At 39.9% G+C, this 25372-nt stretch overlaps 1 protein-coding gene across 1 annotated transcript in view; it reads right to left on the minus strand.

Moving 5' to 3' along the window:
* Positions 1-25372, minus strand: part of BLTP1 (bridge-like lipid transfer protein family member 1) — an 88574-nt gene that overhangs the window by 27239 nt on the left and 35963 nt on the right. The window contains 28 exon segments of the mRNA XM_050320458.1: positions 556-661; positions 1686-1930; positions 2527-2765; positions 2908-3114; positions 5715-5765; positions 6783-6876; positions 7250-7477; positions 8254-8960; positions 9238-9413; positions 9505-9680; positions 10532-10690; positions 11573-11792; positions 12232-12380; positions 13385-13625; positions 14926-15078; positions 15810-15960; positions 16800-16951; positions 17126-17337; positions 17975-18172; positions 19678-19880; positions 19990-20117; positions 20272-20418; positions 21259-21379; positions 21669-21842; positions 22309-22379; positions 23184-24027; positions 24399-24657; positions 25081-25331. Coding sequence (XP_050176415.1) covers positions 556-661; positions 1686-1930; positions 2527-2765; positions 2908-3114; positions 5715-5765; positions 6783-6876; positions 7250-7477; positions 8254-8960; positions 9238-9413; positions 9505-9680; positions 10532-10690; positions 11573-11792; positions 12232-12380; positions 13385-13625; positions 14926-15078; positions 15810-15960; positions 16800-16951; positions 17126-17337; positions 17975-18172; positions 19678-19880; positions 19990-20117; positions 20272-20418; positions 21259-21379; positions 21669-21842; positions 22309-22379; positions 23184-24027; positions 24399-24657; positions 25081-25331 — 6062 coding nt within the window.

Below are 25372 nucleotides of genomic sequence, written 5' to 3' on the forward strand. Positions count from 1 at the left end.
ACATCATCTAAACCTGTATATTTTTTTATTACGTATGTATACTTAAATATAAATATGTATGTATCTATATATAGACAGAGGTATATGCAAGGAGGTAGATGTACACACAGACAATGCTTTCACTTAGACAACATTTTTTAGCATTTCTTTTCTCACAATGTTTCCAACTATTGACGAATCTTTCCACTAAAAATTAGCTGTATTTCTGTAACAGCCTTTTGGGGTAACTCAAAAATGTTCCAATCAAACAAAGCTGAACAAAGTGAATACAGGAAGCAACCCAGCCAAGGTCATTTCATGGACAGAAACACAGAGACTGGTGTCCAGAATGCCAAATTATCCTGCTTCCCAATAAAAAAAGTCTTGGTTATGACAGAACTAGAAGAATTTCCAGAGCCTCTGTTATTATTTCACACTCCAGCTCTGCTTCTTGCTGCTACAATTCTAGATGTGAAACAATGATGTCTCTGAAATAAAGAGCTGAGCTCTATCTTGGAGCCATCAAACAAGGTTTAAGGTTCTTACTCAAGAGTTGCTTTTAAGTGTTCTGCTTACCTGAAACCTTCTGTATGACTTCATTGACCTCCTTCATGAACACTTTTTGCACAAATACCAAGTGGTTTAAAAGGTCAGTTGTGAGATTATGTTCGAAGGAACCGACCTGCAGACATAGGACATTTTAGAACAAAACTTAACTTTGCCAAAGAGTGGATTTTTGGTGGTCAGGCACATCTTTTCAAGTCCAATTCTATTCCTACTGGCGTAAAAAAAAGACAAATATATAGTTTTGTATTGTAATTTTAAATTGATTCTCCTGGTTAAGTTTAGTCTGGGCAATAAAATGCAGGACTTGGTTAAGGTTCATGGAATATGTGAAATGCTACTAATTAAGTAGCATAGAAATCCATTATGAGAAGAAAGCAGAAATTAGCAGCCAACTTCTAAAAGTACCATTATTCTAGTCCCTTTAGGTGAACAAATTTACTGCCATCTTCAATGGTCAACTTACTGAGTCCGATCTAATCTAAAGGAGTATTTCTAAGAACTGGAGTCTGCCTAAAATTATTTTTAAAATCTTAATGGCAAATTTAAACAAAATTAAAATATAGACATCTTCTAACACTACTTGCACTTGGCTTTTGCCTTGGCTGGGCAGACCCTCCCTTGAGTTTTACAAGCTGAACAAATTCCAAGACCCAAAAGCTTTTCTTTAGCCAGGAAATACCACAAGTGGGCTGAACAATGAGCAGCATCTAATTAAACTTTTAATAAAGATGCAAACATCAGAAGTCTCAAGTGCTAGACTATTTTTCTGACTAAAGAATCACAGTAAGTAAAAAAGCCCTATTTCTCCCCATAAGGTAGGTTTCTTTTAAGCAGCATCACTTTTCTCCCTGTGAAAACTAACTGTAGAATAGGCACACAAATAGAACTTGTGAGTAGAATAGAACATTTTATATTATTTACTAAGGTTATATATAGTTTCTGTCTAGGGAGCTGTCTAATCATGAAAAAATAACCTATAAAAAAATAAAATTTTCTTGAAATTTTTCAGGTGTTTGCATTCAGAATGTAAACCTGAGAGTTCTGGAGCGGGCAGATTATTAAAATAACAGGAAGATGCACACTCAAGAAGTGGAACAGAATGGAAATAACAAGCTATCAGGGATGTCTTCACCACCTACCTCAGCCACGCAGCGCAGGTAGTTCCCCTGTAAGTAGTAGCCTTGCTTAGCAGGCAGCTCATCTATGCTCCAAATTTGGTCTGAGTAAGTGTCGTGTTCTTCCATGATGTATTTCCCTGACATAGTGACAGGAGGGAGGTTGAGGCTCGCAGAGGGAGGAATGGTTGACATGTCAGTGGCAGAGACTTTGGAAGTGAAGCGCAATCTGTGGTTTGGAAGCTCGAAATTAAATCTGGTCTGTGCACCTGTAAGAGGGAGGCGAGGAAAGAAAAGGTGTGAACTGGCAAAAGAATCTTTTATTTACCCTTAAATTTAAGGGCACTTTTGGAATTAATAAAAAAATAAAATATTCTAAATGTTACTGAAGTGCACAGATCTAAAGAGCTATAAATATCCACCCACGTGACTCTGGGTTTTCTTTGTTTTCAAACAAAATGAAGACTCCACTGTAATTAGATGGAGGAGGGAGTCATACAAACCACCTCAGGTGGAGTGAGGGCCCGTAAGAGTATTCTCAAATAGCCTTATGAAGTAGAATTTAATTAATCAAGGATCATAAACTGATCTTAGCAGCCAGAGGGAAGCTTCCTGGGAGGGAGCTACAAAAGAATGTACATATCTGCATCTGCTCTTGCATTCTCCCTCTGGCAATCGTGTATAACAACCACAATGTAAGTTCTCTACATAGCCCCTGATTGAAGTTAACATTAAAAAAACCAGCTGGTAGCACCAGATTCAGAGCTCTAGCTATAATACAACAGAAATACTGAGTGCTCTTAGGTGCTCATAGGAAGGGCAGACTCAAAGCACTAATGTTTTTGTAGTTTCAGAGAAGTGTTACCTGTCATTCCATGACTCCTCATTCTTCCCATCTTATATTCCGCCTTCAGAGAGGGCAGGAGCGCTGCTCCAATAGCGATACCATCGATCATGGCACTGAACTTGAGCACAATAGGCTTCTTCTCCAAGCCTTCTGGCAGCTGGGGGAATTCATTTGTTTCCACCGGCGTCTGATTAATACTCGTGGGAGTCTTTTCGGAGGGCAGAGGAGTCGCGACGTCTTCTTTGGTGGGCTGGGGCCTGTTTACCGAGACAAAGAGCACAAACCCCTTTTTGTTGTGCTGCCAGTGATAGCTCAGCAGCCTGAGTGGCCCACACAGGTAGCTCTGGATGGCCACCAGCAGGCTTTGGAAGAGCCATCCGGGGAGCACGGAGCACTCACGCGGTGGAGGGTTGGCGGATGAGGTCAGAGATCTGCTTGGAGAGCTGGTGGGAGCTGCGCACCATCATGCTGTGCAGCGTGGCTGGGTGCTGGGGAATGTTGATGCTGATGGCCCCAACCTTCACCACGGCTGCATTGTTGGTTTTCAGCCCTCTCTGGGCACTGTACAGGGCCTGGGATTTGGCAATGCTGCACTTCACCACAGTCCTAACGGGACAAGGAAAGAGGAGTTATTGGCCCGTCTTTCCAAATGGTCACAGTTTTAGCTTAAAATGAGTTTTTAAGTGTTACCACAAGTCATTTTGTTCATGAACTACATACACATTCCTTTTACTTTCACTTGACACACAGGGAGATGCACTACATGCCACAAACAGCTACGCTATGTTTAAGAGAACTACAAGTCATGCACTGCAAAAATACCCGTTCAACTGTTCCTCTCACACAAAGTAAGAGGGTCTGAGTGCACACACACTAGGACAGACAAATTGGCACACACAGAAACAAAGAAGAGCCTTCCATTTCAACTCCTTTTCAGGAATACTCTCAAATCACCCTTTAGCTAAGAAGACTTAGTAAAATCTGATTTTCGCATCCAAATAGGTCAATGGAGGAAACGCTCGCTTTACAGCCAGGACACAGCAAGTGATAAATGGATTTGTGAATTAATACTGCTGACGAATTCAAACACACTATTGCAAAATACATTGTCTAAACTTTTATTTTAATGTTGAGCAGGATATGGTTGATGATGGTTACCCAAGATAAAACGCAAGTGCACAGAACTGACAGCTTTTGTTGTCAAAATGACATTTTGGCACGGCAGAAGTCACTAAGCTCCTATCAAGAAAGATTATAGGGGTAACACATCAGTGTTTCTCATCTGTGGTCGATTCCTGGAGGGTTACCCAATGGAAGTATTTTAAGCAGCCAACACAACATTAGAGCCTCAAAGAGAAGGACATGTAGCTGTGAAGATGCAGTACATCAGCTAAAACAGCTGAAAAATACACTCTATAAAACTGCAACATGACATGCAAGTTCTTCAAATACTGTATTTTAAGGAGCATCACTAAAGAACTTTTTGTACCATAATTTAAATTGTTCCCTAGACAATTCAGTTGCACGGATTCTACTCCCAGGTGTAGAAACACAAACAAACAAAAAGATATCATCCTTCTGCTTATAATAAAGAAATAAACAGCACTGTAAGGCAACCACAGGCCTATCAACAGCAGATCAATTGACTGAAGCTCAAGGAACATTCTCAGATTTTCACAGCTATGCAAGGGCTACAAGTGACCTGAAGCGGTTATGGATAATTTTCTAGGGCAGACTGTCAAGTAGAAATGATTTCAAAATACGTGAAGAATTTACACAAATATGAAGGAAGAAACAAATCTTAACTCACAACTGTTTTCAGCAAAAACATTATACAAATAAACATTACTTAAGAAAAGTCCAGACTTATTTTAATCCACTTCTTTAAAAAGAAAAACGATTTTTTTCTCTCTTGATATTTGCCTATTTCCTGCTACCACTCTGGCTCAACTATTGTGAGGCCAATCAAGAACACATTTCCACCCCCATCTATAACACAAAATCCTAGTACATTCAAACCTTTCTAAAACATTTTCTTAATTAAAAAAAAATTACTCCAATATAGGTGTTGCAGGAGAAAAATATTTCAGCCAGATTAAGTGTGCTTTCCTGCTAAGGTATTTCCATATTTCATGCAACAAATTCATTTCACAGTTGCTTGCCTGCAAAAAACCTACTTCCATGACAGAATGAAATGTGGAGCAACTGTCTGGCTACACATTTCTTTGGCATGAGGACTGCACGTGAATTATCTACAGTTTGCTTACCTACAGTGCTGGTTGTATTTCATTAAAATCATTAATCAGTATTTAAGGTAAATATCAATAACGTTTTCTGAAAGAATTCTGTGCTCTCACATCAATTCCATGAATAACCACTCTCCAGACAAACTCGTGAGAAAAGTCTTTGTCCCACTCCAGAATTGACTACAAGGCCAGCACTTAAGAGATTTTTTTGGATGTTATAAGAAGAGGGGGGAAAAAAAAAGGTCCATAACACAGGGGAACTATTACACTGAGTCAGCTGAAAACTCAGGCAGTAGCAGATAAATGAGCTGTAAATAAAGTGATTCTTCCCTTAATTCCAGCATTCCTGACTTGCCACCAGACCTATCCTACATGGATTTATCCAATCCTCTTAATCATTTATACTTTTGTTGACCACATCAGAAGGCAGTGAATTCAACTGCTCAGTGATGCACTGGGAACAAAGGTACTTCCTTCTCTGCTGGTTTAACGCTGCTCCCAGACAAAAAGGAACACAAATCCCAATATTTCCTCTACATCACGGGCAGTTTTACAGCCCATCACCCTTCCTTCCAGAGCTACCTTCTAAAAAGACATTTTGAAGTTAATCCTGTGTTATCACAACACTGAAAAAATACAAAGAAGACACTGCAGCTTTTGTGAGAGAGACCAACACCCACACATGGAGACCGGGGGGACACCAAGAGGGTCACCTTCATTAGCAGGAAAAGCACAGGCAGAGTTTTAAGCCCCCACAGTTTGATTGTTAACATTTATAAGGGCTTTTTTGGACAGAGATTCAGCAGGCTACATTAAAAGCTTATCTAAGTAATACTAATGCTAAACTAAAATGTATTCAAGCAACATCCTCCTCCACCATCACACACAGTAGGAATGCAGCCATCAGCTACTCGACACAGAGGTAGTTGCAAGACTATTAAACAGAATAATATGACATACAGAAACTCTTGTTTGGCTGTGCTTGTAGGAGATGTAGGGAAATCCTCCAGTCTACAGATGAAGGTTGAAGAGAAAGCAAGAGAAACAAAAACAAAGCAAATAAAGGATAAACATCCATGCAAAATTAGTCAGTTAATTACTTGTAACCCACAATATGACATTTCCTTTCAAATTTACCGAGGTGAAGGGTTTGGTTTTGTTCAGGTTTGTTGTTTGCTGTTGTTGCTTTTAAGAGGTATCAGTATTTCCCCCCTTCTTCTTTTGTACCCTCCCTATATGGAAGCTCAGTAAGATGATGATGTAAGGCAGACATGAAGGGCCTCAGTCACCTTCAGAAAGCCTTCATGACTGTCTGATTAAAACTTTTATTACATGTTTATTGGCAGTATTTTAGCTGAGGAAACGATAAAATCCTCTGTGTTTTAAGTTCTTTGTAGCATCTTCCAAACCAACCAGGAATTCAAAGGGGAGAGAGAGAGACTCGAGTCATGTTATTTAGCCCCTTTTCTAGAACATTCATATTCTAAAACCAGATCACATAGTGGGGGTTACCCAGCTAACACCCAAACTGTGTGAGGATGATTTACAACAAAGAGTTGTGTTTCAGCTGCTCTGCAACTCAAACAGAAAGAAATACAGCTAGGAACAAATTAAAATAATGCATGGCCTGTTGGAGCTTGTGAATCTGGCAAAAAAAGAACAAACAACCAAACCCAAAAAAATGTGGATGCTGAGCAAGTAATTTGTGACGTCCATGCACAAGAAGTGATTCTCTCCCCCTCCCCTGCCAAGTTGTGTCAATTATATAAAGGGTGGAAAAGGCATATTAGAAGTGTAAAAATAACATGAAGAATGAAGCATCATGGGAGTTCAAAAAGATATCGATTAAAGAAACACTCTAGATCTTAAATGGGAATAATCAGCATCAGTAAGTTCACTACTCCTTAAAAATCTTGTATGGTTTGAACCCATAAAAATTTCAAAAACAATCAGAAGCTTAAGAGAAACACTACACAAACTCACTTCTCTGCACTTGAAGAGTTTTAAACTGTCAGGCTTCCTACTTACTGGATGTTTGGGGTAATTCCCTCCAGCAGGACAATATTGACACCTCCTATGTGAGCAGTGGCACACGTCTCAGTCATCTTTTGATGTAGTACATCTTAAAGAAAAAAAGGTATTTAACAGCATTTCGTTCAGTAAAATACTTCCAGGTATGCCTACTGCTTGCAAAAACATAGTAACAGGAAAATAATTGAAAAATTACAGCTCTAGTAGTTTTTTCACGCTAAGTAATATCAAATTTAAATTGGGACAAGAAAATGAAAGGAGTGACTATCTTCCAATATATTTTAACAGAATTTCCTCCATGGCATTTTCTGAAAATCTTGCATCCTTTTAAAATCCTTCAGCATCCTACCAAGCTTTTAAAAGAATTTGTTGCATATTATTATAGTAGCACCACACATATCACACACGCACGTAACAGTGCAAAAGCTGGCAGTGAGTTTAAATTACGTTTTAGCTCATCCCACCTTTCATTTTCTCTTTCAGGGTGAAACTGCCGTGGATCCTCTTCAGTTCTGACTCCATGGTCAGCCCCCCAATGTCTGCCTCCAGGTGGGTCCTGTTCACCATGCCTATCCCAAAGACTATGAGGGTCACGTGCTGCGGCTCCGACGTCACCAGGCTGCGCTTCCTGCCGTTCTCCTGCTCGTTCTCAAACACCACCCTGCAGGCAGGCTCAGTCGGGCTTCGAACACCTGCAAGGCCAGCAGTTATCTAAGGAATTATTCACCATAAATCCTTGGCACAGCTGGTTTATGTTGGCATTTGAAACCAAGGACCGTGTTAGGCAAATCACCCGAGCCTCGCTCGCTCCACCCCAACGCCGTGCCAAGTGAAGCGAACCTGAGGCACAATGGGGACAATAAGGAGCGATGTGATTTCATTATTATTCCTAGATATATTCTCATGTATATTTGTAGCAGCCTAAATCCGCCAACAAAAAGGAATGATGCTAAGTCAGCTCTCAAATTTACTCTGCTGTGCTAAAATACGTCAGAAATAGAGAGCAGTGATTATGCCGGATCTCAAAGCTTTGGGTGAAGTTATGGCCCAAGCAGCTGTAATCGTTGTGGGACTTGACCAAAAATCAGTATTTCACCTTTCCTTCTCTCACAGCTAGGTTCACAGATTATTTTTTTTTTACTGTCAGTCATTCTCAAGGCAGAAATTATCTCCCTTGCATATTTTCACAGAATGATGATAATATACAGCATTACCAGTAGCTCCTTGAAAACAAAATAGCACCTTGGGAGGAACAAACTCAAACTACACTACACAATTAGTGAGAGATGTTAAAACTTTTCATCTGTGCACCATCTTGGTGAACTAACTGCAAGCTCCCCCTCATCCTCACCACTTTAGCCCCTCTGATCCAAGTTGGATGGGGTGGCAACTTCCAAAACCGAGTTATGATCAAGCTTTAGAAGAACACGTTTGAGTAAAAGCACATTCTCTTAATTCCTTGGATTACCTGTTGGCCCAAAAGTTTCAGAAGACTTTTCTAAAATGCCAGTTGGATCAGAAATGAGCGAGTAGAAGTTCAACAGTTTATACATGTTCTGCCAGCACTCAGCAGAAGGTTCGCTCTGTTCCGACACGGTAATAGAGTCCGAGTCGTCCATGTGAATAGTCACGTGGTCAACCACATCTTTTGAACCTTTCCTGGACACTTTGGAAGTCCTTCGTTCTGACCTCCCCAGGGAATTCTTGTTTCGAGACTCTTTCTTGTTGTTCTCGTTGTTTGTCCGTTTGCTCTTGGTGTTGTTCACTCTGTTGGCCCCGTTGAGGCTCCCTCGGGAGCTGCGGCTGAAGTCGGAGGAGCGGAAGTCTCTGTGCTTGCGGGTTTTGAAAGTGGGAGTGGGAGAGGCCGATCCAGCCGTGTATCTGCTGAGCTTGATGTCCGTCTGTGTGGCTTTGATATCGTCGATCATGGTGCTGAACTGATGGATGAGCCGAACCAGCGCCATGTCCACGTGCTGGCTGATGGATTGGCAGGAAATGGTGAAGTTACAGTGGAAAGTGTTGTAATAGCGTTTGTTCAAGTCGTGGAAGGAGAGGGCATTGGTGGAGTTATGAGGTGTGCACATGGACTTCTCCATCACGACAGCACTAATACTGAAAGTTTCCAGCATCAAAGCTGGTTTGAATTCCAGAGGAGGAAGATTGACAGCTCCTTGCCTAAGGGAAAAAAAAAATACAAGTTACTGCTTTGTTTCTTTTTATGAGAATGAGAGTCATATGTTTTTTACACAGCCTTTTATTTCCCTTAGGATATCACCTACTTACCACAGTTCTAAATACAATAAAGTGAACTTTTACAGTTTCATACTGTGTGCTACTGACATAGCAATCCTTCAGTTCTGTGAAACTTGGTTTGGCATGCAATCATTCCATCATATCCTAAAGCTTTGCCCAAAATTGGTCTAGGGGAAGATTCAGCATTTACACAACATACCTCCGGGCTCGCTTGCTTTTCCTTTCCTTTGCTGTGTCTGAGTCAACAATATCAGCTCTGAGGCAGTCCAGGGTTCCTGAGAAGGAGAGGTACTCGCCGAAGTACATTCTGTAGCAGAGGGGCACTGCATCCTGAGACTGAATCCCCGTGTAACTCAGGAGAGGTTTGAAAACAACCTGTGAACCAAAACCCACGGATTTAGTTCCGATTGTCTACATTATTCCCATGTTCTTGCCCCACCGTTTGTTGATGTGCAACCCCAGTTACCTGGGCATCTGCCAGCTGGACAGCAGGAAACCCCTGGTTGCCCTCTTCCACACCAGCAATGTCATCCTGACTGGTGCTGTGCTGCGAGTGGGTGCCATCCAGGGTGTTCTGGTCACTGGACAACACTGTGTTGAAGTCTGAAGCAGAAGGTATGGTGGGAAGATTGGGTGCCACACCTGAAAAATAAATACCCATGGAATGCTAACACCACAGCAAATTTTATCACCGCCGACTCCATTAACTCGGCAAGGTTAATTATAGATACACATGCCACACACTGAGAAAATCAGCGCCACAGTCAGGTCTGTAACCTCACAGAAAGTGGTATTTAGGATAAACAAACAGTCTGATATTGCTGAAACAGTGTTGGTGAAAAAGAAAAGTAGTAGTAGTAGTGTTAGTGAATAACAAAATTAAGACACATTTAAATATTATGAATGACGACAGGTTTACAAGAATAACAAATAAGCTGCAAGAAGTTGTCACAAATTTTGTTTCTTTAATACGTATAAGACTTCCAGTAATATATTTTTCTCCTTACCCCTACACCAGTTAATCATTCCCATTCCTAAATGACTCTCAAAGTAATGTTTATGTTAGTCTTCAAAATAATGTTTATGTTTGGTCTCAAAATTGAACTGAGAAAAAGCAAGGATTCCAACGGCCAAATTAAAAATAAAAAAAAGCATATGCAAATTAGATTAAAAATAGCCAACAAAATGCAAGGAACTCTGCAACAGAAGATGATTTTATGGCTTAGCTTTTGGCAGCTACACATGGTTTTGGAAGCTACATTTACAGTTCCAAATGTGAGAGAAAGCGACATTTTTGGAGGCAGGGTGAAGGAAATGAAAACAACATTTTTCATTTTCTGTTTTGCTGAGAAGTCCCACAAATAGCATTTTGAAACGCTCAAGTTCTGTTGAACCTAAGTCACTTGCTCCATTACTTCCAGCCAGAAATGTGGCAAACACAGGACCAGCCAACCCCCAAGCCACCTCTTCAAGTCAGCTGTAAATAGCAATACCTGTTGGAAGACTGTTGTGCCCAGACTTGGTGGCAGGACTTTCCTGCACCACACTTCCTCTGTTGCCCACAGCATTGGACATCCAGTTGTAGAAGCTCACAGAAGATGGTTCGGACAGCAAGGGATGTTCAGACAACATGTCTGTGGCCAGGGTGTTTCCTACACGGATAAATCGGGAGTTAAATGTAGCATTTGTTGTATCCACGTCAGCAAAGCCAAGGAGCACAGCACAGTTTTACTCACAACATCTATTTACTACAAAAGGAAGCCTAATTCTCATTATTCCACTACGTGACTTGTCAAACAGTTCTACAAGTTCTACCACACAAGTTACACTATCACACTAATGGATGTTGCACTACAAGTGTTTTTGCACTTGTTCGTCTCTACCGTGAATTAAAGGAAAGGAGTTTCATTAGGACACCAAAATACCTTTTTTTCTGAACAATATTTCAGTCCCTGACAGCAAAGGAGAGAGGTTTCAGAGAAAATACGATATCAAACTTATAATTTACATATGAAGAAAAACAGATAACAACACACTGAGCAATAACACAGCAGGTAAAAATTTCAATACATATATTTCAAACCCATTTGTTCAAAAGACCATTACTAAATATTTGCAAATTATTAAATGCAAACTAAGTTACTGGAATATTAGTTTCAGTCCACTTTTTGAGCTGCTTACAAGATCAAGAAAAAAATTACCAATACAGAATGATCACTACATTTCTTGATTCCTTCAAAAAGGTTCACTCAAGTAATTATGTATTGAACTCAAAAATTAAAGGTAAGGAAAGAGAAAATGTTTTACGTATTTTGTTAGTTGTAATTTCTTTTCCCAGCCTGATGCACTTGCTGCACCATACCATTTCCTAGGAGCAGTATCTAGGAACTGCTAATTAAAAACTACAATTTTTATCTGGGGAAAAGGAGGAAGGAGGTGGGATTTTAAACAGACACGATATCGCATCGTGACAATGCAGTACTCTTTTTAAATCATTAAAATCAAATCGATTCCCCCTTTAGCTTACATCATACCTGTTCTTGTTAAAGAACTGCTTTTAACTGCAGCAGTACTTCTTTGAGGAGTCCCTTCCAGAAGGTTGTGCAGGCTTGGAAAACTCCCAGTCAGGTAGCTGAGCAGACTCTCTTTCCTTGGACTTTCTTTGACGGCCATGCCGGAGCGGCCAACGTGCACCGGGGAATCTGTAGCTGTGTCTCCACTGGTGTAACTCAGGGAATGATATGGATGTATGCCCTTGGGGGAGAAAGCAAAGGAAGCAGTGAAGCACTGTGTAAACTGCAAAAAAGGAAGGGACATTTGGTCTGAATGCGAGATTGGAACACAATAATTGTACTACAAGTTATTGGGAAGCTTTGTCAGTCTTAGGTTTGGTCCCGTGATAGTTAAATCCTCGTTTCTGCTTCCCTAAACAGGTGAAAACACCCAAAGGTTCAGGCATATCCCTAAGTGATGCACATATACATTGCTTAAAGCATTTCTCTCACGTTAACTGACAAGAAAAACAATAAAGAACAGATGCAGAATATAAGTCAACTGATGGAGCATCACTGTTATAGGGGCAGAAGCCCATGTGTTACAGTGATAGTTCCTTTTTAAAAATCTAACTATTCATCTGCAGCCAACAGAACTGCTACAAACCACTTTCCCCTCGTGCATGGGGCTAGGAACTCACCTTTATTTTCAGAACAGAATCACTGTGAGTGTGAGTCTTGGATAATTTCCTCATGATCTCAGCACCAGTGACAGGCCCAGAGGAGCCGCTGGCAGGGGGAGGCCGGTTGGCTGTTCCTTCCAAGAGCATTGTGTGCTCACTGACAGTGGCTGGAACCAAGCAAACCATTTCTCTCATTTCTTAGACACATGGGGAGCCAAGATGATCTATTTTTAAGGCACATTTCTTTACAGGCAGTCATGAACTTCCAAATTGTGACACACACCTACACACAGCTGTCTAGGCCATGTTAAGACTTGGTTTAATAATCCAAATGTTTCTGCTGAGCCAAAGCAGATATTTTAGAGAAGGGAGCAAAAATTTCCATCATATTGTATGGTTACACAGAAGTTTCACACATAAACATCTTTGGGTTTGCTCTCTTTAAGCTGATAACTGCTGCCTGGCTTTTAATTAAAAGCAGATTCTCCTCCTGATTTTTGAAACTACTTTTTCCTCAGTTCATGTAAATAATAAGTAAACTCAACAAAAAAATGAGTGCTCCAACAACATGTATCTATTTATGTCCCTCCTTTCTGCTGCTCTTAAGTCAGCTCTATATCAAATACAAAGCTAAGTGCTCTATATCAAATACAAAGCTAAATCAGCAGCTTATTTTAAAATGGGAACGTGTAAGATGGCAATAGAAATTTACCACTTAGTAGTAAAAATAAAGGGGAGAAAGAAGGAGAGAAAATGTCTTCACAAAGAACAAATAAGAAGGTAGGTTTAAAGCTATGCCTGGAAGAAGTCATAGAATTGCATCTTACAACTCTTAACAAAGGTCAGAACCTGCACAAAAAAATCCTAATTCCAAGGTAGCAGGTAATTAGGTTGATGTATTTCATGCAGGAAATAACAAGACAAAGCATGTGAAGAAAGAGAGGTCTCCTGTTTTGTTTTTCCCTGAAGTATTAATTATTGTAGTACTATAATTATAATTGTTAGCAGCAGCTTCAGAATGAAGAGGATTTCAAAAAAGAATCTTGATAATTCTAAAATAGGAAGAACACATAATGTATTCATGCACTAAAGCTAAAGAAGATACAAATGCTCTGAGAGGATCTACTTGTCTCCAGGAATTTTTTATGGAAGCAGAAGAACACAAAAATACCTGCATCAAATTCAAACTCTGCTCCATCAGCACTTGTGTCACTCTGCAGCCCCCCTCCATTGTCCAATCCAAGTCCATCCTCATGCTCGTGGCAGGCATTTGGCTGCAGTTTCACTGGCTGGGTTGGTCTGTGCAAGCTGACTCCTTTAAAGGCTGGGGTTACCACAATGAACTTCATCCACTGCCTTGCTAAGGCAACCAGACCTTTCTTTAAGGTCACTAAGGCAGGAAGGCCATCACTCTTAAAATAATAAATAAATAAATAAATAAAATTTATATCACAGCATTTTGAAGTAAACCCAGAGGGAAAAAAAGTCAAAGCTTCCTTAAGTCTTTGTGCTCAAGAGATTTCTGACAAATACGCTGGCACCACGCCACGGCAATTCAGATAGAAGGAGCCAAAAAGCTGAGAGATCAAAATTACAGCTTCATTGAACATGGTAAATGTATTTATCTACGTGACCTGAGGGGCCAAAAATAAACAACCGGAAAGAGGTTTGTTAATATAAAAGTGAAAGCGCTTAAGTAATTATAAGGTTCTGAAATACAGACTAAAATTCACAGCAACACTGGGCTGACTGGAGAAACAAAACTGAAATTGAAAAGACGATGCTTTTTCCATTGTTGGTGAGTAGTATTTTAAGAACATAAATTTGAGGCCAAAAATAGGGATTGTTTTGATTAAATCATTGAATTGTCCTAAAGAAAGGAAAAAAAATTCTTGTTATTTTGACCACAATTCAAACAGTGCTATTTCTGCCACAAACTGTGCTATTTCTGATCACTGGGCTCTCAGCTGAATATCACAGAATCATGTTGAAAACCAGAGTGTTTAAATCTGACAGCTGTGGAATTGGATTATGAAAATGACACAAAATCAGGAATAAACACTCCTCCTTTTGCCTAATGTTTGTTCAAACAACTATTTCCCACTCCAATCTAGGCATTATTTACATTCTAAAGCCATCAAGATTCTTAAGCCTGAAAGTTTGTGCAATTCTAATTCTAGTTCCTTCCTTAAACTGTCTACATTATCCCAGCATTTCTATAAGACATGAAAACGTTCCAGGGAGAGCATCTGGAATAAGCTAAACAGTTCATGCACTTGCCTTAACAAACTCGAGATCTATTCAATTTTAAAGCCAGGAAAAATGAAATCTGATAAAAAGGTCAGTGAAATCTGATAAAGAGGCCATGAAATCTGATAGAAAAGGCCATTAATAACGTTAAGGGCATGCCTTATTTGGTTTGTTTGGTTTATGGTTTGTCATGTATTTACTAATAAAACTGTTTGATAAACATTATGCATATATATATATATATGTTCACACACACAGGCCACAACAAAAATGGCAGATGTGAAAGCAAACAACATGAGAGACAGTCATATCTACTTATCATTTTAAAGAAATACAGGAGTCTGGGTTATATTTTCTTGTCTGTTAACTTTCCTTTAACTGTCAGCAAATTTAAGACAGTAGAATGGGCACATTTGAAACTGAAAAGACTGAGCTATTTCCAGTTTTTACAGGGTAACTCACCATGGTGGCATCCTCAATAATGGAGTAATTTGCTTGATGAAGGTAATGGTGCAATATATTACAGAGTAAACAGGAAGGATTTTCTTGCAAGAAACGAGCCACTTTGGTAAGCCTGTTGTACTTGCTTCGCAGAGGGAAGTGCACACTTTTGTTCTAGAATAAAATAAAACAGTTTTCAGCACAGGATCATCCTTGCAAACAGAGCACGAGCACGAACGACAGGATTTCACCCATGACACAACAAACTCTTTGCCACCTTACTTTCAACAGTGTATGTGATAAATACTTGATGCTTATCTGTTTACATGAAGCAATAGAACAAAAGCCTGGATTCAAATTGCAGACTTTATACAGTTACTTTTGGACCAATAGACATACATGCAAAGTTAGCTGAGATTTTCAAAGAAACTATTTATTTGGAGTTAAGACAAACCAGGCATTTTTGTAATTTGGTTTAATGCTAAAAAAAAGGTAAGCAAAAACCAAGAAGGGAGGCAGGAATAAGAGACTGCTGCAGAGGATAGTTTTTGAGTACAGCAGAAAACAATGGGCATCACCTCGAAATCTTCCCACTAGATGGTGCCAACCAAACAAACAGCAGACAAAAATAGTTCATTAAATACACCAGGCCCTACAGCCATATTTCTTAATCTTATTTTATCTGGAGAGTGAGAAGCACAAGGCTTCCTCACTAGTAAGAGCTGACTATTTTTTGTTCTGAAACTTATTAGGACTGTGCAGTGAATTGTTGTGAGCAGTTCTGGAACTAGAAGGTTCACAAGAGGTGCTGTGAGTTTGTCAGTGAAACCATCCAGAATTCCAAACACTCTATATTCCTTATTGCACTGTTCTGTCCTGAAAAGCCTCTGGATTTTATCATTTACCTCTAGAGCCTCTGTCATAATGCAGCCCATGACAGCACAGATTCTCAGGGTCCCTTCGGTTTCGAGTTTGTTTAATGACGATTTCACCTGGTCGATGGGAACAAGCCAAGCACCAACTGCAGGCGTTGCAGTGCTCAGGAGGTTCAGCTGCCTGTGAGGAAAAAAAAAAGGGAATTAGGGATTCACAGGCAGCAGCAGCAGCAATTAGCAAGATTTTCTAGTGCTGTCATGAATGACAGTCCAATAGGTGGAACATCGATGCAAAGTAATAAACACAGACTTATTGCCCAGAAAACGAAAACTGGTAAAAAGTACCTAAGGCAGTTTTTGTTTTACTCACTCACACACTCTTCATTCCTTCCACTTTTGCTACTGCTATTCCCTCCTTTTCCCATTTGTATTCCCTGCTGAAATCATACAGTTTGAAATTGCCATCACTAACTGACTCCCACATTAACTGTTATTAACCTCTCAGGAAGGACTGTTGCTGAAGGGCTGAGGCAAGAATATTACCAGAATATTTTCTAATTTATAGCTCTATACTGATCTTAAACTACTGACAGATCGACATATTTGGCTCAATCTACATACACCATATGAAAAACTATCTTGACAAATGTTTATACTGAAATCCATAGTGCAAAAGAAATATCCTCCCCTGCCTTTCTCCTTCATAGATTTCCATCTCACCAGAAGCTTTTAGTGAGGGGTTTTTGTTTGGTTTGGGTTTTTTAATCATCCTTGTCTTCTTTTAATCATATCTAGCTGAAAGTTTTCCAGCAACGCTTCCATATAAATGACAACAACATAAAAACTGAAGCAAAGGGTTACTGTGATAAATATAAACCCCAAAATTTTCATTTCCAGAGAGGCTTCAAAAATTACTGAAATTACATTCAGAATCTGCCAAGCACAACTGCAATTCAACAAGGCAAAAGTGCCATTTTTTAAATTTTTTTTTTATTTATTTTAAACCAGGTAAAAGTGTACCTCGAATATATATGGGTCGGAGAGCGCACATTGGTGGGGGCTGCAAAGCTAAACCAGATTTCTTTGATCGTTAACTTCATGCTGCAAGAGTCAGGGGGAGGAGGCATCAAGGGGATATCTTTTTTGAGATCATCAGATTCAACGCCTTCATCCTTGAAAAAAGAGGGATCACAAAGTCAAAAAGTGAAATTGTTTTCCAAAATTACCCCACCACGCTTGTAAAAAAATTGTTCCACGTGCGTTTAGGTAGAGAAAAATAAACTACTGATGTCAAGCAACTCTGCCAAGGCAAAGCCAAGAGATCTTGCAAAAGGTGAAGGACATACCTGCTCATCTGACACGGAATTTCCATTAATATCTGAAGAAGGACTTATTCTGTCACAAGGGAGGTTGTCTTCAGACACATCAGTATTATAACCACTACCAGTTGGGGAGTCTGAAGAGTTATTGGATGCAAGCAATCCCCCTCTCTCTGTGTCTCTTGATTTCCCCATGACTCCAAATGTATTATACAGCACTGCTCCAGATTGTCTTCCTCCTGCAAAAATACCAAGGCTGTAAAGGTTTGCAGTGCAAAAACATCTCCAAGGTATACCCCACAGAAAAGATCTGCACTTAAGAGGAGAAACGCACACAATTTGGGTTAAACAAGATGCATTAACATTTTATATAAGAATTTATGGCTACAATGTCGAGGTTCTGATAGTTTGTTCCAAGTAGATAAAGAGTACTCACATAAAAATTGTTTTTAAATACTATTCCCTGGAAAAAAGATAACTAGGATGACATACAATGCATATATACTGGGTTTTTTAATTTTTGAAGCTAGTTCTCCCCTCCCAGAGCAAAACCCTGGCCTTATATGCAGACACTGTGGGTAAGGTCAGGATTTAAGTGATCAGTGAAAGCATCAATTTCAACCTTCATTTTAAGTTCAGAAACCGATTAAACCAGTTTATATGGCATTATTTCACATTATTTCCTAAGTGGTATTTACTACTACAAGTTCCTTTACTGTATAACCTATCTAATTTAATTTACCATAGACATGTACTATTTCATACCACCTACATTCAACAATTTCTAATCAAATAATTGCTAAACTGCAAGATCCAACAACAGAATTGTTAGCAATTTTATCAAACAAAATAATATAAAGCCTACACAAGCTTTACCTTTTATAGTTAAATTTTCAATTCCACACTCGAACATTATCCAACCCCACTTCTCTTGGCTAGGACCAATGCGAGCTACATCTGGAACAGCTTGTTGATCTGTTTCATCCACAAAAGCAAACTCATCCAACTCTTCCAAAGTAAAAAGAACTTTGGATTTCCCAAAAGGAATAGCTGTTATTGCACAAGTTCCAATATCTGTGAAAATAAACATATTAAAGTTGAAGCACAGGCAAGAAAAAAAGAAGCACAGAAGGAGGAAAAAAGACCTTGTTCTTGGTGTGTTAATATGGGCATAATAAAATAATATATAATATAGCATACTGAAGAATATTTAAAAATAAAGTTTTACATTTAATTCAAGGACTGCTTCTTGGTTGGAACATGTCTATGTCTGTATGGGAGAGATGTAAAGCACTAAGTCTCACTGATTCCCAAGAAAATCCAGACTCAGGCAGTTTTTAATTTATTAAGATCTTGGCTGTCAAAGATCCAAGAGGGTACTGTGCCACCTCCATTTCTTGGATGTTAGGATGTAGCTTAAGTATAAATCCTTTCTTTTAGTGACATTCCAGATGAAACACTTTAAATACTTTTATACCTCCTCCTTATTAAGTCACACAGGGGCTAAATGTCAAATATCTGAGGAAAAGAACTATGCTGAGTCACTTCATATCCCTTCCAATCCTCACTCTCTGCCTCCAATTTATAACTGTATTCACTTTTGAGGTCTACATGAAATGCTAAGATCCTTAGAGAGGCACTTCTCAAAGCATCGAAATAGAAGATGATGAGTTTTCTTGGTTAGAATTCCAAAACTGGCCTTCCTGAATGCCTGCAGCACCCCCAGCACAGGGAACTGCTGCTGAGATTCTCCCCATCACCAAGTAAAAATGGAGTTACACCATTTTAATGTTCTCTTATTGCTTTTGGTTTCCTCCAGTCCCATTTGCTCACTCATCTTGGCACAGCAGTGGGTTGTTTGTTGTTTATTTATTTATGGGGTATTTTTTAAGCACACTTGCTTTAGAGAGTACTTACTTCCTCCTGTCCTAGAGACTTCTTCTTTATGGGACAGAGTAAAACATGGCACCCACTGGTAGAGATTCCATGAAAAATGACTCAGTTCTAACAAAAAACTGCCTCTACTTTTGATCATCTTGTCCTGCTTAGTTTGTCCAGGATCAGGAGTTATAGCAAAATGTAACCCATAGCTGCTTGAAGGCATTTCCTCAAAACAATCAAGAAGGAAGTCCTCTGGGCAGATCTCAATTTCACTTTTAGAGTCACTATAGTTCAAAATCTACAGCTTGTCATGCTGAAATTGCTGGGACAACAGGAACATTATGTCTATCTTCCAAGTGTTAGAAAGAAGTAAGAAAGCAATGAAGCATCATTTGTTCCCCACATAAGGTGACAAAAACTAGTAACTGAAAAGAGATGAAGGAAGCTCGGGCCTGAAATTCCACCAGTGCAGGTCAACATTTACAATGTGACTCACCTGCTACACAAACTGCTTAGAAGTTCATCTTGATTAGTTTTAAATCTGCATACATTTACATCCAGCATTTTGTAGAATAACAGAAAACAAACTTTTTTTTTAGAGTACCTGCAAAGTCTCCAGGTTTAAGAGTCTTTTTATCTGTGTTGATAAAAACACCACAACCAGATTAATAAGAGCGAGACCGAGAATTGTTTAATACCTGTTGTATCAAGGCCTCTAAGTTGTCCATGCACACGGTGGATGTTCAATTTAGCAGCAATTTCTTTTCCTTTTTCTGCCCCAGAATTGGATCTCAGTGAGCCAGAAGACTGGGGCTGCATTTTGCTGGTCTGGATGTAACGATCGAAGGTGACAGAATTCCTCCTGGTTTCGGCATTGTTTGAAGCCTCCTCGACTATACCCCTTTGAACACAAGGGAGAAAAAACAATGAAGGAGATCTCAGCTGGGCATAATTCACTTGATTATTTTGGTTTAAAGTTTACTACAAATAGTGCTAAGTGTTACTGCTACCTGTTCATCCGAACTTGCGTGGCAATTCGATCAAAACACAAAGCCACCAACGAAACGTGAGTCACGGTTTTGCTGGAAGAAACCCCTGGGGATTCATCCACAGATGCTTGTAGTAAACACAGGTTCACCTAGACAAAAAAGATTCCACCACAGAGGGAAGAGAAATTCAGCAAAACATCACTAATTTGTGATACAACCTTGACTTGGGGAATTAGGGGGATAGAAACTAAGGGTGATTTTTGAGGCACGTGTCTACTACTAAGCTAAACAAAAAGCTGTTACCTTTGGTACCGTAACATTGGCCTGAAGACCTTTAATTGTCACATTATCCTGCTTAAGGGAGAGATTGGTCTGTGCTGGTCCCTGGTTTGTGGTTCCTGTGGTGGTAGTGTCTATTTTTGTTCCTCTGATATCCTGCTTCGAGGATAACTTGGAGGGGGAGAAAAAGCAGTTGTTAGCATTGAAACTTAGAGCTGCTAAGTTCAAGAGTAACAGGACAGTTTGTTAGCACTGAAGAGAAATTCTAACTTAAGCAAGAGATTCTAACTTAATTTATATCACAATATCATGATTTCCAGAGCAAGGGCTGTAGAAGCACTTACAGATACAGTAGGTCTAGATCCATAAGGGCATTAATGCTATTCTGCAGTAAACTTTCTAATGACCAGATTTCAGCTGAAAGTTTGAGTTCTACATATCTTAGTTGTATACAAAACAACTCATTATGAAGCAAATAATTAGTGTCTGTCACCTTGTGAAGTCTAAGAAGTCATAAAATATAAGTATGGTCATTACCTTGGACAGAAAGGACTCTTCATTCTGTAGAACTACCATATAATTCTTTTCAAGTTAAATTAATTTTTTAAGGTATCAGGTGAACTGCAAAAAACCCACAGGCACATTCACAGCTCTCCCTAGCTACTGTAAAATAATAAAGTCCTGCTGATATGAATATAATACTTGAGAATATCAGTTTTAGTAATTTCAAAGAACAGAATCCATGATCTAATCTCATGCAAATTCCTGTAGCTATGACTGGGCTGTCCAAAACAGAATAACTTCAATCCTGGGAGAGATTTCTGGTGACTGACAGTACATAAGAGTTGATTATAGAAATGCACATACATTAGGTACAAGATAAAAATAAGCATGTACTCCAAATTAATAAAGCATTTAGCTACTGTATCTCAAATCACCGAATTAATTAAAGGTTTTTCTATGTCAGATACAGAAAAAAGTATTCTTCCAAGTCCTTGTTCCCCTCCTTACATTTTCTGAGAAGCTGGTTTTGCTGTTCTGCACAGCATCTCTCAGGACTTTGCAGTGCAGATCGTCCACGATGGCTGCGGGGTGCCGAGAGCTGGCACAGTGCACCATGGCCTCGATGTACCTGCGAGGGGGAGCAAACCACAGCACACCACTTACTCTTCCAGTTTCACGTGACACACCCTCAATCATGTGGAATTAACACCACAGGGGAAAAAGGAATAAGCGCTGACAGACATAAAGGGCACTTCCCAGGTGAGCAGAACATTTTCCCAGCTGGGAAATGCAGAATTACGTGTGTTGGCCACAAGGCCTTACTGCTCCATCAGCCATGGTATTCAATCCTTTTAACCTAAACCTTGATTTCAGACCATTTTTAGCATGGACTGCAATAGTAAAATCAAATTAATTACCTATCCAGTGCCTCTGCTACAAGAGGAGTCAGAACTACATCTACAGTTCCTTTCACTTCCACTATTGCTGTTGTCCGTGTCTGGAAGACAGGGTGGTCCAACGTCCATTCCTCTGTGATTGTTTCATCATCTGTGTTTTCTGCTGACTTCTTATCCAAAGGAGTGTAAGGTGTGCTAAACAGGACAAATACAAATTAATAATCAGACTTAAAAAACCACCAAAAAAACAAACAGAAGTGTACTGGTATTATTTTAATTCTTACTAGAATTATTAGGTTTCTTCTACCACATAGCTTAGAAAGCACACAAATATAATCCCAGGCAATACCTAGATTCAAGTTCAGCTTTTGGCAATGCAATGGACACTTGCCATTAGCACCTCCCAAATTAATCCAAATTAAATTGCCATTTGTAATCTCGAAAACATACAAGTGAAATGATTTAATGTGTACTTTCTCTTCAGTCAAACCCAAATATTTCATAATAGAATATTCAGTTCTAAAATAGATCTGGTACTGAAAACTACTGCCAAAAATCAAATTTTGGATGGGCTAGCAAGAGCCAAAATATTTAAAAAGCACATCAGGAAAATTCTACTCTTAATAAATATGCTAATAATGTTAGACAGTATTCAACTTACTTAGATGTTGATCCTGTGAGCTGCATGCCTCTGTCCAGTAAGGAATTAGCTGTGAGACCCTGTTTAACAATCTAAGACAAGAGTGCAAAGAAATTTATTACATTCCTTCTACACATGAAAAAAGAACCTCAAGGAATCTTCAAATATTCCCCTTAGAGAATTTTTTTCTTTCAAGAATCTCTCACAAGCAGATTCTCCAATATAGGATACAGAAACTCCTAGGTTTATTTTTTAAATTACTTGAGAGCTTACTGTGAAGTTTTTAGATAAACATTGACTCGTTGCTTTTAAAAAACCCTCAAATGCTAATCTACCAAAGGTTTGCATGAACACAAAGCTCTTCCTGCAAAATGAAAGCAAATTGAATTCCAGAGGTCAGACACCTATTTGTTATCAAGTCGTTTCCATTATTTTTGATGTATTTCGTTTCAGCTCCTTCCTTCAGCATGTATGCTTCTGTCATTTAAAAAATCATTTTCTGAGTTTTAATTTTACTCTGAAATAAAGCACTTAGAGCCAAGATTATACTTGATCAGTATCAAATGTACTCCTACTGAAATTGTGTCTAACATATTTTAAACAAAAGTCACACAAATATCATTCAGCTGTGCATCATTCAACAGGCAGCGTTTTTAAGAGCAATAATGACCATTCAGAACACACATCTCTCATCCACCAAATTCTAACTCCATCTTTTCTTGTCCACAACCTCCCAGCCGCTCAGCCCCATGATCTGAACTCAAAAATTCAAGCTATTCCTTAACTAAAAGCAAAGACATCTCCACTTTCTTGCAGCTTTATTTACACAACAGGTGCACTAAGCAACTTCAAGTTATTTTGAACTCTTACTCCTCTAACTCCTCCGTCTTCCATACCTTAAAAGTTGGGACAGAAAGTTGCTCAAAAGAGGATGAACTTTCCTCGCTTGTCGGTGTGTCCAGGTCTAAAGGGCGATGCAATGAGGATTTCGAGGTTCTTTTGTTAGTTGGATGCTTTACTGACCAGTTGATCACCTGGAACTGCGTGAGATAATTTTGGTAACATGCCATTACAGGTTGCTGGGAAGTTATTTGCTCACGTTCCACAGTCTTCTCTGAGTCCATGACATACATGTTATCAACATGCTCATCATCTCCTCCCAGAGCTGAAACAAACGAAGCCTGGGAAGGATGAGTCTTAATTGGCAACGTTTTAATATCTTGGCTAATTTCTCCGTGGATTGTGCTTGTTAAGGGCCCTTCCACGCTATGATAAATAGACCCTCTACTGTATTCAGTTTTCTGAGCTTGCTTTTTTCTCTTCTTCCTCCCTGGATACGTTCCTGGACCTTCATCACTACTTATCGGCTCGAACTCCTCTGCTGCAGAAAAATAAGCTTCGCTGTCGGCCATCGACATGCTGGAGTCCATGGAGCGATACTGGTGGAATGAGTTGGAATCTGCAGAGGGAGTGTACGGAAAGGAACCAAAGCTCCTCCTCTGCTTTGGGGAGTCCAGGACGTTCTCATCACTGCGGGACACGTCGCTGCTGAACTGCACCCCCACGGGGACAGGCTGCTTGTCCCCGTAGAAGGCGGCCGTGAGGCTCTTGGTGCTCCCGAGCCGGGCGGAGCACACGGACGATTGCCGCTTCAGCGGTGACCTCATGGGAGACTGCCCAACGGGCCTCTCCTGGCTGCCAGGGGACGCAGGGCGGCCCTCTGCACCCTCAGCTGCAACACTGCAAACAGAAATCACAGGTTCATTCGCTGATATTGTTATTAATGATTCTCTTTTTACATTACAAGAGCCGTCAGATGCATCGGTGATTCTGCGACTCTCTATTAGCGTGGCCATTAGTTTCATAAGGCTGATTACACACTGAATTCTGCCACTGGTTAGTCCATCCACCTACATAGAGAGGGTGTAAAAACAGACATGAACAGCAAGTGCTGTGGTCCCACATGCTGGATTTTCTACCCTGATGAGGTAATCATCCCCCATCAGGGATCCCAACTAGGAAACGCACTTCAGCAGCACCATTAGAAAACAACCAGTGCTTCATAAATTGCTCAATCCAAGGCTTATTTTCCATACTTAGAGAGTACTAACCTTCCATGACCATCTTCCCTTTTGGCACCAGACAAGAACTCCTTCTGGCCCAGGTGATCCTCCGTGGTGGATGAGGGGCTGTCCTTCTCCCCTGCCAGCAAGGGCAGGGCAGCGCTGGAACTGCTCGTTTCCTCGGAAGAAGAGGAGGAGCTGTGGGAGCGCAACGGCACTTGGAGGCTTAGGTGTTGTGCCTTCCTTTCCATTTCTATACCCACAGATCTGCAATCCCAATCTTTCCTCTTTACACCATTTGCTTTCCCTAGAATCAGAAACAGAAGAGTAACATTGAGTATCTGACAACACACCTGCGGTGGTCTCTTCCTTGCCCACCGAAATAAAAATCCTTATTAAATAAAAGCAGCCTAGCACGCTGCACTAACAAAAATTAATAACATCACAGCAGCAAAACATCAGATTGTCTTGGTAGGCTGCTTTCTACATAAGCAGAACAGACAAGTCAAAATGAAAGGGTTTTACTCAGAAAGGAGTTGCATGTTAATATAAAAATTCAGCATACGAAAGCTTACTTACTACTTTCAAGCTCTGTCTGCTCTTAGAAGGGCCCACACCACAAGAACACAAGTAGTTGTAGTAGTTAACCAGAATTGTAAACATTACAACAAGTTAGGAAATTATATGTTTGGGCAAAATAAAATAAAAATACGGTACAATGCATTCTCACCATCTAAAATTTTAGGAATCTCCTTAGTAATTATCCACTCTCCTGGCTGCAGTAAAGACTGCCCGTAAAACATATCAGATTCTGCACTTGTGCTTGAGAAAGCAGAGCTGCTTGAAGGCGTCAGCTCCTCGAGTTTGAAAAAATCCAGTCCCGTTAAGGTGCCGCCGAAGAATCGACAACCCCCGAGACAGCCACACTTGTTCTTGCTTCTCTTGTTTCTCAGATTATCATCGGGCCACAAAAACCACAACCTACAAAGGCAGAAAAACAGAAAACAGAAAGATGACCAAGT

The sequence above is a fragment of the Myiozetetes cayanensis genome, unplaced genomic scaffold (assembly GCF_022539395.1).
Source record: "Myiozetetes cayanensis isolate MyiCay16 unplaced genomic scaffold, myiCay2020 scf24, whole genome shotgun sequence".
Lineage (NCBI taxonomy): Eukaryota > Metazoa > Chordata > Aves > Passeriformes > Tyrannidae > Myiozetetes > Myiozetetes cayanensis.